The sequence below is a fragment of the Panthera onca genome, chromosome D4 (assembly GCF_046562875.1).
Source record: "Panthera onca isolate mPanOnc1 chromosome D4, mPanOnc1 haplotype 2, whole genome shotgun sequence".
Taxonomy (NCBI): Eukaryota; Metazoa; Chordata; class Mammalia; order Carnivora; family Felidae; genus Panthera; species Panthera onca.
Genome location: NC_138351.1, coordinates 88096715 through 88111871, shown reverse-complemented (window position 1 = coordinate 88111871; position 15157 = coordinate 88096715). Strand labels below are relative to the sequence as shown.

Sequence of the window (15157 nt, the reverse complement as noted above, 5' to 3'; positions counted from 1 at the left end):
CAGATGGCGAGGCCAGGCTCATCTTGCACAACCAGCTTTTTTTAATCAGTGGTTTACACAACCAAGGGCAGGTCTCTCAATAAATTGTCAGCCAATGGAAGAAAAGTCCACAGCCCGATTTCCAAGAGGGACAGAGGGGTAGGAGGATGAGGGGCGGGAAGGGTGCGGAGGAGTCTGGAAAGCCGGGGCGGGCGGGCGCAGGCCCACTGAGCACCACCCGTCGCCCGCTGGGCAGGGGCTAATAAAGAAGGCAGCCACCAGAATCACTTTCGCCCCCATCCCAGGCAGTTCCCCACCAGCTCAAGGGCTGACTTCACGCGCAGCCCAGATACGGAAAAGGCCTCCCCTTCTGGCCGCGGCGCTGCCCTCCCCGCCCTCTGGCAGCCGGGGCCCCCCAAGTCCCGGTGTCGCGCCCCACCCACCACCCCTTCGCAGTCCCGGGTTCTTGGCCACCCCGCAGGTCCCAACATTTCCCTCTTGGGGCGCCTCCACCGGCTCCTCCTCGGGGCCCAGCAGCTTCTGCCGCTCGAGTTCCCCCACCTCCCGACCCCTTCTCCCGCCGAGCCCCCCACACCACACCCTTTCCCCGCCCCCGCGCCGGGCGCCGCCCCCGCACCCCCACACCCAGGCCGGGCCCGGCCGGTCCTACCTGGCGGCGGTTGCCGCTCGCCCTCAGCCATCTTCCTCCCGCCAGGAGCCGGCCCGGATACCCGCAGTCCCCTCTCCCCTTTCACGCCTGCACTCCCTTCCTTTCCCCGGCTCCACCAGGCGCTCAGAGCTTTCTGAAGAGAACTGAGCACCGGCCGGCTATAACCGAAAACCGAGAATTAAAGTCACCCCGGTGAAGACGACCGCCATGCTGGTGCGGGGCACTCAGGGAGCATGCCCAGCAACGGCCGGCTCGCGGCTACGGCGCTCACGGGGAGGCGGAGGCCATGTTGGTGCGGGGCAACTGGGAGCATGCGCGGCAGCGGCCCGCTCGCCTCCCTACCAGCCCACTGTCCGCCCCGTGATGGGAGCGCGGCAGCCATGCTTGTGCGGGGCGCTCCCCACCTGTCATCTTTGACCCCATCCCGAAGCACATTGGCGGACAGTCCCTTGTTGACATGGCTGTGTTTTCCTTTCGCTCTAAGAGTAGCGCTCAAGGACACCAAGCGGACTGAGAGTGCTGCACACTACTGCGTCCAACAGCTGAGACAACTTTTGGAGGTGGGAGACGGACAGGGGCGCTGAGGCCTGCGGTTTGCCCCTCTTCCTGGGTTCCACCGCCTCGCTGGGTTTCGGGACCGCTAACTGCGCCCTCGGCCCCGCCCCCTGTCCAGCCCCGCCCCGCGCCATGGCCCCGCCCCACGCCCGCGCCTAGCGGCCCGGGCCCACCTCAAGAGTGCTCCTCGGAGCCACCAGCCCGCGGCCCGCCAGGCCCGGTCGGTGGGCGCCGGGCCATCTCTACTGGCTGGCCGCGGTGACTCGACCAAGGTCGACGACCTTGGTCCAGAGGCTCTAGCAAGGATCCACCGGCGGCGGCGGCGCGGACTTTGCCCAGCGCGAGGAACCTAGTGGACTCTGTGTCGCAGAGATGTTGGCTTTCGCGGCCAGGACCGTGGTGAGTTCGGCCGGGAAACCGGCCTAGCGGGCCCTGGACGTGGCGGGTGGGTCGGGAGTGGAGTCAGACACGCGGCTGCGCCGGAATGGAGTGACAAGCCGTCGAGGCGACGGGGGCAGGAGGCCACCCACTGTCCTGCCTAGCCAACAGCTGCTGGGGTGGGATCGGCAGGGGGCCTAACCCCGCTTGGAAAAAGGGACTGAGGCTCAAGGTCAGAGACCGGATCGAACCCACATCGTGTGGTGCTAAATTCCTGCCACCCGGAAAAGATAGTGGGGACCCAGGGTTCAGGCTGCACCTCCACCCTGAGACCCAGAACCAACTTGCTGGGAGGCCAGGAGTGTCTCTCAGACGGTTATTCTCTGACACACACCTGTCACTCGCGCAGCCTGAGCCATCTATGCGCGGTCCAGAGCCAGTTCTCCAACCTCACCCAGTTGCTTGGGTCTCCTGGGGCTCAGCAAACGGCCCCTGGGGAATTGTGTGTGGCCAGAGAAATTCATGTGGAGGCCTCAAGCTGGGCTGCTCTCAAAGTCCTCTGAACTGGCCAGAGGCTTCAGGCGGCAGCCCCCTGCCCTTCTTCTCCACCAGTCCCTCCCCCAGTTTTGTGTCTATGCCACAGTGCTCTCCGCAGGGCAGCCTGGAGCCGGCAGTGCTACTCCTATGGTTTGAGTTCCTTTGCTGTCCACTCCAAGCATATCCCTGCTTGTATCTCCTTCTGTCCGTGCCAAGAAGGATGTTCAGATAGTACTTGGCCCAGAGGGCTGAGGGTACCCATCCGCTGGCCCAGAGGCTCTTCCAGGTCTCCCAGGACCCGAAGGCTCCACTTCACCCTTGTCACCAACACCTAAATAGTGCCCCCCTCCTACAGACAGCTTCTAGGACCTTCTCGGCGGCCTGATCGCTTTACTGCTGGGGAAACTGAGGCAAGGAGAGACTTGGCCAGAATCCCCTGGCTCCGGTGACTCAAATCTAGCAGAATCCCAAAACTAGCATTCTCCTTCGGTGTATTTTTTTTTAGTGCCCAAAGTCCTTCACTCTTGGGCGCCAGCCGAACGAGCCACAGCTCAAGAGAACCAGGCTTTGGTGGAAGGGAGGCCCAGAAGGGCTCCAAGAGTCCTGGAGGAAAACGGGATGGGGTTTTAGCAGCCACTGTCCACTTATGGCCCCTTTTCGGCGTCCGCTCCCTTGCGCCAACCCCAATTTTCAGGTCTAATTTCAGGGTTGTGGCGTAACCTCGGTGGCCGGACGGTTTCTGCCTCCAGCCAGGTTTTTGCTCATTAAACAGACCTATACGGATTCCAACAGGTGGATTTTTTAATCCCTCCTGGCCTGCCTCCCTGGCACCGGGCCCACCCAAAGAAGAAAGGAGAACGTGTTCCAGGTTTCCTCCTGTGCCTGTGCCTACTACCAGCCCCCTCACCTGCTCCCTAATCCTCCACTCCTGGAAGCTAGAGAGGGTGCCTGCCACAGCCACAACCCGAGGTGTTGCCGTGGCCACCGTAGCCATTGCCACTGCCACTCCCTATCACCCCCCTGAATCTCGGCTCTTGTCTTTTCTTTCCAGCCCGGGCAAGTGGCTGTCTCTTGCTAGGTTCTGCTCACCCACTTGGTAGCACAGTTAGGCTTAGAGGTCCAGCCCAAGGCAGACAGACAGGGCTCAGAACCTCAGTCCTGCCATGGAGGACGGGCAGCAGAAAGAGAAGGTATGGAACGGATCCTCTGCCACTTGCCTACCCACTGTTTCCAGCTCCTCGGATCTCCTCTCTTTCTGCCTGCCTCCAGAGCCTCCCAGACTTTCTCTGCCACTCTCACCACACCCCCGTACCCCCGCCAGGCCATCCAGGCCATTCAGCTCTCGCTTGCCACACAGCTGCCCCAATGTCCCTCTATCCCCACCCCCAGACAGGTAAAAACCAAGCCTTCGCCCTCACCCCAAGGGGCTGTCCTCCTCTGGCTCTTTCTGACTTTCTCTTTTTCCCTCTCTTTCTCAATTTGGCGAGGGTGGGAGAAAAGGAGGCGGGGACCCCCGGGGGCGGGAGCAGTCGCCTGACTGCTGGCTGGCTGGCTGGCTGGCTCCTGGTCCCAGGGGGAGAAAGGCGGAGTCTTGTGCCTCCAGACAGGTGAGAGGCCGCCCTCAGCTCTGCCGCCCCCAGCAGGTGCCGTCCATCCCGACTTGGACCAGTGGCCACACCCCCCGTCCCCTAGCCCTCCCTGCGTCTCCAGGCCCCAGAGAGGCGGAGACACTCACTGTACAGTTTGAGGGCCGGGAAGCCAGGCGGGCACCATCCAAGAGGCCAGCTCTGACCCCACGGAGTGGCACATAAGTGCCCAGTACTGCAGCTTTTGGGATTGACAGGGCCTTCCAGAGCCAGCGAGAGAATGAGCAAGATGTTCTGCTGCCTGCAGGTAAAGCCCCTGGGCTTGCTCAAGCCCTCCTCCTTGGTGAAGGTTTCCGGCCGCTTCAAGGCACACCAGGATTCGCTGCCCCGGCTGCCCGTGCCTGCGCTCCAGCAGTCCCTGGACCGTTACCTCAAGGCGCTGCAGCCCATCGTGAGCGAGGAGGAGTGGACCCAGACCAAGCAGCTGGTGGAAGAGTTTCAGACCGCGGGGGGCGTCGGGGAGCGTCTGCAGAAAGGGCTGGAGCGCAGGGCCAGGAAGATGGAGAACTGGGTAAGTGGACTTCCTCGTTCCCGCAGGGGCCCGGGGAGGAAGGGGGGCGGGGGGCACAGGGCCCTCTCGGAGGCTTATGAGAGCACCCTCGCTGCGGCCCGTCTGTTGCTGGCCTCACACCGCATTTTCCAATACCTGCGACTCGGGGGCATTCGTGTGCGCCCTGCAGTTTCTTCAGTGCTTGCTCTGTGCCTGGCACTAGGCAGGGCCCTGAGTGAGCAGGAACACAGTCCGTGGTCCCTTGGGGCTGACATTAACGTGGGGTGCGGATCGAGGTGAGGAAACAGGACACAAGTGAGGGGACGAGGTTCTTTCCGGCAGTGAAGCTTGCCAGGAGAAGAGGAGAGGGGAATATGGCAGTGGTTTGAGGCTGAGTGGGCCGGGAGGGCAGGGAGGAGGCGGTGTTGGATCTGAGACAGGGAACAACACAGGGAAAGGTGGCAACGGCCTAGCGTGTCCAAGGACAGAGGCTGGAATTTAGTGCAGCGGCTTGGGGCTGGGGCGGGGGCGGGCATCGGAGCAAGGAAGGTGGGCTGGAGTTCAGTGGGAGGGGGGCCGGCCACAGGATGGCCTAAAGCAGGGCATTTGTGTTGTTCAGTGACAGATCGAATCGCCTGTCACACAGGTCCACACTGACGCCCCGTGCACTCTCCTGTGGGCGTCTTACACCTGAACGTAGTTGGAAAGGACCACCCTGACTGCTGGGAGGGAAGCAGGAATGGGGGCGGGAGGCATGCGAGGAGGCTGGCGCGGGCATCTCCCGCGGTCTGGGTCAGGATATGGTCAGGGTCAGGATGCGTTCTAGAGGCAGCACTAATGGCACCTGCTGATAGAGAGCAGTCCCGACTTAAAGCAACGGCAGGGGCATTTGGGGAGGGGCAGTTGGGGGAGGATGGGGGAGACCGACCAAGAAGGGGATGGCCGAGCGGGGAGCAGGTTCTCTGGGAGAGAACTACAGCCAGCTTCTGGCCGTGTAAAGTGGGAGATGCTTTTCTGAGTGGGGTACATGGGAGCGGGGAGTCCTCAACGGGTGGGCGTCAGGTACTGAGCCTCGGCAGGCACTTAAAGAGTCTGTGGTCTGGCAGTTTCCCTCCATTTTTCGCCAGGAATTTCTTTTTCCAACAGAAACTTCTAGCTAAAAGGGTGGGGCTACCTCCTTCTCCGCTCACAAGGCCCAGCAGATTCTCAACAGGGGGAATGCCCACATCTGCAGGGTTTCCCTGTGTTTCCCAAACTCTGGTCAGAGGCCCTGAGATCCGTGATGGAGTGGGGGCCCCTGGCTGAAGGGCAGCCCGGCTGTCACCAAGGGGAGGGAATTCCTGTCTGCCCCTCCCTGATCCACAGGTGAGGAAGCTGAGGCCCAGAGAGGTAGATTGAAAACCCACAGCAGCTCCCTGGGAGGCCCCGAGCTACACAGGAGAGGGTCTGGCTGACCAGGAGCCTTGTCCTCGGGCCACAAGTCAGCAGACAGCAGTTGCTTGCTGGCCCACCGTGCACCCTGGGCCTGTCATCTTCCCTCTTGCCTTGCCAAGGGCCCAAGGCTGGTGGCCTAGCGCCACAGGCTAGCTGTGCCCCAAGGGGAGCCTGTGTGGTGAAGAGGCACGTCCCACGGCTGTTGGAGATGGGATAGGAAACACAGTGGGGGTCTGGGGTCCCTGGGATTGAGAGACCTGCCAGAGAGGCGCTTGCGGGGGCAGAGTGAGGGGGATATTACAGTCAGCACGTAAGGCTCAAGGGTGATAGTTCCTTGGGAGTCTGCACAGCCCCGAGACAGGGGTCTTTAACAGCCTGGCCATGGCTGGTCCCCAGAGAGACTGCTCACCCGATGGAAATAGCCCCTTGGGCAGAGGACAGACCACCAGATGGAGACACAGGATGTGGCACCCACATCTTGTCACTAGGGCAGTGACTTATCCTCGCAGGGAGCTTTCCCTAGATGGCCCTGACCTTGAGATCCAAGGGAGTGTCTGCTCCCCAGTCTGACACCAACAAAACCGTGGCCAGGGAGGACCAGGGTCCCAAGAACTGCACCGAACCCTGGGCTCCTGCCTCCCCAGAGAATGTTCTACCTGGAACGGTCAAAAATACGTTCATCAGACTTTGACTTTATGTATTTTTTTCCTTTTCTGTCATTCATATATTTTTCTTTCCAAAAATAGTAAAATCATTGCCCAAAAGTGTGTAAGATGAAGGAAAGTGATTCACATTTCTGCCTCTTCCCCTCACCCCTCCCCCATTTCCTGGCAGTCCTTCAGTCCTTTTCTTTCTAGAATCATTGGCTCCTTTGCTCCGCAGTGTTGTCTAATTTGTCTTGCTAATGCCGATTGCCTCAGGCTAAGAGGAAACGATGAGGTGCCACAGGTTGGTTTTTAAGGGGGCGGGAGGCTCCACTCTGAGCATTCACTTGGAGAATCTGTGCCCTATAGAGGGGGCAGAGGGGACCCAGCCAGGTCCCCACCCGCTCCTCACACACAGGCTGTGGTCCTTTCTCCAGCTGTCCGAGTGGTGGCTCAAAACAGCCTACCTCCAGTACCGCCAGCCCCTGGTCATCTACTCCAGCCCTGCTGTAGCACTGCCCAAGCAGGACTTTGTGGACCTGCAGGGACAGCTCCGGTGAGTGAGTGGCTACGGCTGGGACAGGGCTCTGGGCATGTCCAAGGCCCTGATGTCCAGTCCCCCGGGAGATTGCAGGGGCCCCGGTCATTATCTGTTCCTTATCTTTCATCGGCCACCTCCTCCCCACCCCCCGCCGCCCCACACAGCCCTACGAAGTAGGGAGCATCATCCCTATGTCACACATCGGGAAACTAAGGCTCAGAGCAATGAAAGGACTTGCCCGAGGTCACCTTTCAGGATTGGCTGAAGCGGGGTCTTCCTGGCTCTAAAGTTTCATAACTGTTAATCACATTGTAGACCGTATCCCCTCCCTCTCTGTGAACCTGAGGCTACCCCTCACCTCATTCTGACACTTCAGCCCCTCCTCTCTCTCCAGCTGGTCCCAGGAGTGACCTTTGTACACCATCCCCTTTTCCACATTCGGCCGTGTCACTTGCCCTGGCCTCTGTTCCAATACTACCAGGGATAAAAATACCAGTGACAGGGATCTCCTGCCCAAGGACCAGACACTCAGGGCCACCACCTGCTTCTCTTAAAGGGGCCGGGGCATCCAAGAATTCAGGCTCAGGCTCTAGCCGGTGGTCCCCATGTTGGGAGCCAGGGGCAGACCAGGTGTCAGGCCTGACTGGTGTGGTCCCGACGATCCAAGCAGGAAGGCCCGGTTGAGGGAGATGGCCCGGAAGACACAGCGGCCCCCAAACAGGAAGGTACCTATCAGAGAGGACACCCTGAGCCGCTGCCCTCCCGTTTATACTCCCCATCCCCCAAGGTCCCGGGTCCCTCTCTAACTGACGCTTCAGAGAAGGGGTGACCTCCTTCCAGGCTCCAGGCTGTGGTTCAGGGCCTCAGGCCCTTTGTGGGTGAAATCAGCCAGTACCAGCGAATAAACCAGCCGTAACCGCGCTCCCATTCATTACACCTACATCCTTCCAGCATGTAGGTGTCCCTGGCCAAAAGCATCTCCCTGGGCCCTCTTGGGACCCTCCCTCTAGAGATAAGAGAAAGCTGGCTCAGAAGGGCAAGCCGGGACTCAAACACAGGTCCTACACTTGAACTCCTTTCAGGCTTTCTGCCAGCAGTGGGTTCAGAGTGAAGCAATCTGTCTCCTCCCTTGGCTAGGCCTTCCCCTCACCCCACTGGTGTCCCTGGCCTGGGACCTCCCTTGGGGTGTCCCAACAGGTTCTGATCTCTCATTGGTCTCCCCAGGTTTGCTGCCAAATTCATCGAGGGCGTGTTGGATTTCAAAACCATGATTGACAGGTGGGCAGCCTCCCCCGCCCCGCCCCCCCATCCCCGCAGCCACTCCAGCCTGGGCCCAGCACGTCCAGCGTCTCCAGTGTCGCAGCCGGGTGTTGGACGGGTCCAGATCTCTGTCGCTTTCACTTCCTGTTGGCCCAGCCTCTGTTGGGGTTGGAGAGACAGTATGGGGATTGGGACACTTAGGTCCTCTGCCCCAGCTGCTGGGACCGCCTCCTGGTGACACTGTCCCAGCCAAAGAGGACCCCGGAGGCTGACTCACCACCTCCTCTCTTCTGTGGCTTAACTGAAGCGCCGAGGGGAGCGAGTTTCCGGGGCGACTCACAAGCAGGGCCCGCCCGGGGTGGGATACAGGCCCCCTGAGCAGCCCCGACGCACCTCCCGCTCACACTGAGTCGGGGTAGGGACGCCACTCGCCTAAGCCCCTTCTCGGCCTGGCCCGGCTCCCAGCGGTGCCCAGCAGCAGCTCCCTGGTGGTCTTGTCCTCCACCCTGCTCGGTTGCCTGGTGGCCCCCTCACTGTCCCTCTGCCCCCCGCAGCGAGACCCTGCCCGTGGAGTACCTGGGGGGTAAGCCGCTGTGCATGAACCAGTACTATCAGATCCTGTCCTCCTGCCGTGTGCCGGGCCCCAAGCAGGACTCGGTCATCAGCTTCAGCAAGAGCAAGAAGCCGCCCATGCACATCACCGTGGTGCACAACTACCAAGTGGGTGGGCTCCCCCCACTTCCCCAGGGGAGGAGGGCGTGGGGCCAAAAGTCAGCTTCCCCAACACGCATGCCCCTGTGTCCCGAGGATCAGGCGTGCCCCGGGCATCTCTACTGGGCGCCTGGCTAGGCCCCAGCTGGAGGGCACCCAGGAGGGGCCGTGGGCCTGCCCGGCCTGGGGAGAGCAATGCAAGGACCTCCCCCCCTCTCGCCCCTGTAGCCTGACTCATCCCTCGGCAGGGCCCCGACCGGCACTGGCTGTGACTTCTGGGCTGCCGGGGCCAGGAGGAGGCTGGGGTGGGAGGTGACTGCTGCCTGTCTGAGACCCTCACCCACCTCCCTTCTCCCCACTTGCCGTGCCCGGGTAGTTTTTTGAGCTGGACGTGTACCACAGCGATGGGACACCCCTGACGTCAGATCAGATCTTCGTGCAGCTGGAGAAGATCTGGAACTCATCGCTGCAAACCAACAAAGAGCCTGTGGGCATCCTCACCTCCAACCACCGCAACTCCTGGGCCAAGGCCTACAGCACCCTCATCAAAGGTGCCCGTGGGTGGGGGGGTGGAAGAGGGAGGAGAGGCCCACGTCTTGGCCTCTGCCCACACCAGGCCCTGAGCGGCCATGTTTCTCGCTGAATCCTCTCAACTCGGAGTGGGTGCTGTTGGCCCATTTCACAGATGAGGGGACTGAGGCTTGGCTGGGTTTAGTTTCCCTGTATTAAGTAGCAAGTTACGGTAAGAGTCAAGCCCTCTGGCTGCAGACCCCACCTCTGCCTCCACATTCTTTCAAATCCTTTGTTGGTCAGGGGCGTCGTCCCTGGAGTCGAACCCCTGTGTTGGATCCCTGACTATCACGCTGGCTCTCCGTGTGACCTGGGGCTTCGGTTTCCTCTTTTTTTTTTTTTTAAAGTTTATCTTTTAGTAATCTCTACACCCAACGTGAGGCTTGGGATCACAACCCCTAGACCAAAAGTCACATGCTCTTCTGACTGAGGCAGGCAGGCGCCCCCGTTGCCTCGTTTCTAACGTGGGTCCGGTATCGGGCCCCGGCTCGTGGAGCGCTAGGGGGCTACAGGGCCCTGTCGGAAGGCAGCTGTGTTCACCGCTCTGCCACCAACCCTGTCACGAGGCCCTGTTGAGTGCAAAGCTGCCTCTGCAGCCCTCACCCAGCGCCCGTGAATGCTCTGGAAGCCTCCGAGGCTTTCCAGGGCCTGACATGCACAACACCCCCCCCCCACCCCTGTCTCGCGCCCCTCCCACACGCCACCCCAGACAAGGTGAACCGGGAGTCGGTCCGCTCCATCCAGAAGAGCATCTTCACTGTGTGCCTGGACGCACCCGTGCCCCGCGTCTCAGAGGACGTGTACCGCCGTCACGTGGCCGGCCAGATGCTGCACGGGGGTGGTGGCAAACTGAACAGCGGCAATCGCTGGTTCGACAAGACGCTGCAGGTGGGGACTTGGCGGAGCCCCGACTCCCACCCAGGACGCACACCCAAACTTGGCCCACGCAGGACTTCCTGCCCCTCGCCCGGGCGTCCCTGGCCTCCCAGCTAGTAAAGCAGGTGGGAGGCCAGCAGGTGGACGCGGCTGTAATTACCAGGCGGTCAGCCTGTCATTACTGGGCCCGGCCCAGAAACCGCTGTCACCTCGTCAGCACAACCGAGAGAGCTGGGATGTGGGGCCAGGCAGAGCGGCGCGGTCTTGGCCGTGACTTTCCCTCTTTGAGCCTGTGGAATGACTCCCAGGGAGGAGTCATTATAGGGACTCGACGCGGTATACGAGTATGGGACGTGCCGTGGCCTGAAATGGGCCCAAGGCCCCTGGTGAGTGTTAGCTGTTATTAAAAACAATAATAAAGTCAGCATAACCCCTGAGATGGCTTCAGAGAGGCCCTTCCCACGGGACCCAACCAGCAGAGAGTGGCTCCAGGGACCCGGGGCTGACGGGTCCCTCTCCCTTCCACAGTTCATCGTGGCCGAAGATGGCTCCTGCGGGCTTGTTTACGAGCATGCAGCAGCGGAGGGACCCCCCATCATTGCCCTCGTGGACCATGTCATTGAGTTCACGTGAGTGTGCCTGTCCCACCCTCCACCCGGCTCCCGAGCTCCTGGTGACGGGTGACAGTCACGGAGAAATGCCATTCTCCCTTGTGCCTGCGAATCTGTGTTTTCAAAGGAAGCCAGAAGAAGGCACGGGTTTAGCGTCGTCAGACCTGGTTTGAGTTCCGGCTCTGCCGCTTCCCAGCTACTTGACCTTGGACAAGTCCCTTCCCCTCTCCAGGCCTCCTCCGTGTGGCCACTTGGAAGCTGGAGCGAAGGCAGTTTTCTAAAGAGCAAACCCACAGTCTCCCCAGGCTGGCTCCCTCCGGCCTCAGGAACCCACGCCCCCCACCTCAGTCCCAGGGGTGGACCCAGGCCCCCGAGGCCCCAGCGTGAGCCTGAGGCCCCCCGTGTCCCACGCAGGAAGAAACCCGAGCTTGTGCGGTCCCCCATGGTGCCCCTGCCCATGCCCAAGAAGCTGCGGTTCAACATCACCCCTGAGATCAAGAGCGACATTGAAAAGGCCAAGCAGAATCTCAGCATGTAAGCGCGGCATACCGGGTGGGTCAAGTCAGGTTAGGGGACCGTGCTCCTCGAGCCCGGCAGGCTCCCGTTCCCGGTCGATCGTGGCACCTGGCTGGTTCTGAGACCGCTCTTAGGCCTTCCCCGGGGCCTCCCCTGGGGTCGGCAGGGGCTGCCAGGTGCCTGCTCCTCACCCGCCTCTCCCCGCCCCCCAGCATGATCCAGGACCTGGACATCATGGTGATGGTGTTCCACCATTTTGGGAAAGACTTCCCCAAGTCGGAGAAGCTGAGCCCGGACGCCTTCATCCAGATGGCGCTCCAGCTGGCCTACTACAGGTGCGCCGCGCCCCGGGGCCTGGCGGGGGAGGAGGGAGGAGGCCTGGGGGTGGCGGGGGGGGGGGGGGGGGGGGGCAGCCTGCCGGGGGCTGTGCTCAGCCCCCTCCCGCACCCAGGATCTACAAGCAGGCGTGCGCCACGTACGAAAGCGCCTCCCTGCGCATGTTCCACCTGGGCCGCACCGACACCATCCGCTCGGCCTCCGTGGACTCACTGACCTTCGTCAAGGCCATGGATGACTCCAACGTGTCGGTGAGAGGTCCGGGGCGAGGGCGGGCAAGCCGGCCTTGAGCCATCTCCCTTCCTGTACGTTCTGTCACTGCACACTGATGGAGCACCTACTGTATTCCAACCCCACCCCCCCCACCCCCCCGCCCTCCTCCCCGGCCCCCGGGGTGGGCACTGGGAATCTGACAGAAGGTGGAGTCGTGAATTTGGCCCTGAGCTTCCTGGCAGCCAAGGGCAAAAGGGAACTATTGCTTCATTCGCTCATCAGCAGGGCGCATCTGCCTGCGTGTCAGGCCTTGGTTGAGGGCCAACAGGGGAGGACTGCTCTCGAGGACCTCGGATCTAGTGCCGGGTGGAGCGGGCCACTGCGGGAGGTGGCAGGAACGGGGGGGGGAACATACACTCCAACTCCCTCACCCCTCTCAGGAGCCCCAGAAGGTGGACCTGCTGCGGAAGGCCGTGCAAGCCCACCGAGCCTACACGGACCACGTGAGCGAACCCCTGCTGTCCCCATTTGCTTGACTTGACCCTTGGCGTTTCCCGGCCGTCTGTCCCTGCAGCCGCTCACCCTTCGCATGAACCACTCCTCTCCAAAGCAGGGGGCACCCGGGGCACCTGGAGTGAGGCTGAATATCCCCATTTTAAAGTTGGGGAAACCGAGACTGAGCTCAGTGACTTTGTTTCGGTCCCAGGTTAGCCTCTGGCGCTCGCATCGTGTTCTCCCCTCGATGGCCCCGGGGCCCCGGATGCTGAGGGCTTGCATGGTCTGGCCAACAGCGGGGTCCCCGCCCTCTGACAGCTTGGGCTGCAGTCAAGGGCGGGAGGTCTAGGTTCCCATCTGGCTCTGAGCACCTGTGTGTGCCAGGCTCTGCCCATGTCACATGCAGCTGTCCATTTTGCTCCCACTGCCACCCCGGGAGGGACATTCAGTACCCATCCCCATGTTACAGACGAAGACCCCGAGACTCCAAGATGTAAGTGACCTGCCAAGGCCCCGTGGCCGGGATGGGGCCGGGCCACCCAGCTGCAGGCCTGTGTCCTTAAATCCTGCCCTGTCCCCTCCCTGGGCAGGTCCCTGAGCCTCAGTTTCTCCATGTGTGAAGCGAGGGCTCTCCTGCCCGGACCCTCTGGTCTCATGAGTCCGAGGGACCGCTGTGTGGAAGGGACGTTGCTGCCATAGGCTTTCCAGGAGTGCTAGGGGCGCACCCTCTGGGCCTGCAGCCCCTGCCCCTGACGGTCCCCTCTCACAGGCTATCCGCGGGGAGGCCTTTGACCGGCACCTGCTGGGCCTGAAGCTGCAGGCCATTGAGGACCTGGTGAGCATGCCCGACATCTTCATGGACACCTCCTACGCCATCGCTATGCATTTCAACCTCTCCACCAGCCAGGTGGGTTTTCCTGCCCTCCGGGCCCCTGCCACTGCCCTAGGTGCCCTGGGGTGGGACAGAACAGCCCCCGCTAGAGCTGGACGAAGGCTGCACCGAATAGAGCCCGGGTCCAGAACATGGCCAGACTTGGTGGTGGTGTGACCCATTCGGGCCACCCCGGGTCAGTACTGAAATGGCTGAGTTCTGGTGAAGAGCAGGGCCCGGGGGGCCTCGCCGTGACTCAGGCAGGCTGAGAAGGGGTCAGGGCCCCCCTCACGGGAGAATCGACGTGGTTCGTTCACCGGTCAGACACGAAGGAACATCTGAGTCAGGCCATCCTATGCCGGGCACTGGGAAACAGCAGGAACAGACCACCATCCCTGTCCCTTGGGAGGAGGGGACAGCGTAGGCCGGAAGCACGGGGACGGAGGCGGCGATGGCCCCCTGCAAAGCGCCGAGGGCCGGGGGAGCCTCCAGGAGGGCGCGGCTCCCTCGGGAGTGGCAAGGAAGACTCCAGAGAGGGTTGACGCCAGAAGTGCACCTCAAGGAGCAGACTAAGTGACTCGCCCGCTGGAGAAGGGGGGAAAGGGCGCCTCGGGCAGAGCGCAGTGGAGGCGGAGCTGCGGAAAGGCAGGCTGGTGGGGCAGGACGGAAGTCCCGTGCTTAGTCCTGTGCTGTCCCCAGGTCCCTGCCAAGACAGACTGCGTCATGTTCTTTGGGCCCGTGGTCCCGGATGGCTACGGCGTTTGCTATAACCCCATGGAGACTCACATCAACTTCTCCGTGTCGGCCTACAACAGCTGTGCCGAGACCAACGCGGCCCGTCTGGCGCACTACCTAGAGAAGGCTCTCCTGGACATGCGCGCTCTGCTCCAGCACCACCCTCGGGCCAAGCTGTGAGCCCCCTGTGCTCAGGCCTGCCGGCGTCACGGCCAAGCCACCTGGGGTGGGCAGCCCGCCAGGGTGCCGCTCCTCTGCTCCCGACCGCCCCCCACCCCCAGGCCCCGCAGAGGTGACTAAGCCAGGAAGGCATCCCCCAGCGGGGCCTGCAGGCCTGAGCCGGTGCCTTCCGTGGGTCATCGCCAGCATTTGCTGGGGCCCGAGTCCCGGGCTGAGTTCGGAGGCTAAGACCCGGGCGCCCGGTAGGCCACCCAGGAGCCCTCCTGCAGGGAGAGGAACCAGAAGAGCCTGTCCCTGTCCCTCACCAGGTCACTAGACCGGAAAGTCCTTTTCTTGCTAGCTCGGCTCTAGCCAGCCCCCTGCCCTCTGCACTGCCGGGCTGGTGTCTGTATCCCAATCCCCAGGCTCCCAAGGATCTAGAGACAGGACTGTCTAGAGCCAGGGGCTCCAGGCCTCTCCAAGGCTGAGGCCAGGGTGCAAGGTGTGCTGGTAAGGGAAGCCCAAGGCCTCGCCTCAGCCCGCCCTGCGTGGAAGTACGATCTTCCCCTGCCGTGCTCTTTTGGACGATGTGGCCCGTGAGCCCCAACTCACTCGCTTCCATTCAGTTTGATTCCTGAACCACGTTCATGGTTGTGTAACAGTAACGTGCAAGGTGATTAATAAAGGGGAAATTTGTCGGTGAAGAGGTGTTTCGGCCCAGGGGGCAGGCAGTGTGGGGCACACGCCTGGCTCTGCCTTCTCCCAGCTTCCCCTGCATCTGGGAACCGTGGTCCAAGCAGCCGGTGAGTTCAAAGGCTCCCAGAGCAGCCAGGAGGAGGGTCCTCGGACTTAGGCCAGGGAGCCACGGGCCAGCGCCAACCTCGGGGCACTTGGCCAGGAATGGCACCAGACCCAGGGCTGCATCTTCAC

General features: G+C 62.1%; 2 protein-coding genes across 3 annotated transcripts in view; one reads left to right on the top strand and one right to left on the bottom strand.

Moving 5' to 3' along the window:
- The window catches only part of PTPA (protein phosphatase 2 phosphatase activator), a 30811-nt gene extending 29860 nt beyond the window's left edge, over positions 1–951 (bottom strand). The window contains exon 1 of the mRNA XM_078436387.2: positions 650–951. Coding sequence (XP_078292513.1) covers positions 650–680 — 31 coding nt within the window. The 5' untranslated portion in view covers positions 681–951. The remainder of the gene's footprint in view (positions 1–649) is intronic.
- Positions 952–1080: 129 nt separating this feature from the next.
- CRAT (carnitine O-acetyltransferase) lies at positions 1081–14931 on the top strand. 2 transcript variants are annotated; one of them, XM_060608399.3, is made up of 15 exons: positions 1081–1603; positions 3171–3309; positions 4013–4276; positions 6771–6889; positions 8099–8152; positions 8689–8854; positions 9222–9396; positions 10125–10303; positions 10820–10920; positions 11317–11436; positions 11631–11753; positions 11870–12005; positions 12408–12470; positions 13232–13369; positions 14033–14931. In XM_060608399.3, exons 2-15 carry the CDS (start codon positions 3283–3285, stop codon positions 14246–14248), a joined length of 1881 nt encoding a protein of 626 aa, XP_060464382.2. In that variant the 5' UTR covers positions 1081–1603; positions 3171–3282; the 3' UTR covers positions 14249–14931. The 2 variants fall into 2 exon arrangements, with proteins under 2 accessions (XP_060464382.2, XP_060464381.2); XM_060608398.3 differs by lacking the exon at positions 3171–3309.
- Positions 14932–15157: the final 226 nt, after the last annotated feature.

Bases quoted from the DNA above. Each gene is read 5' to 3' on its own strand.
- CRAT (XM_060608398.3), top strand. From the start codon at position 1,577: ATGTTGGCTTTCGCGGCCAGGACCGTG. The intron at 10,921-11,316 runs GTGAGTGTGCCT...TGTCCCACGCAG, and splicing joins GACCATGTCATTGAGTTCAC to GAAGAAACCCGAGCTTGTGC. The intron at 11,437-11,630 runs GTAAGCGCGGCA...CCCGCCCCCCAG, and splicing joins GCCAAGCAGAATCTCAGCAT to CATGATCCAGGACCTGGACA.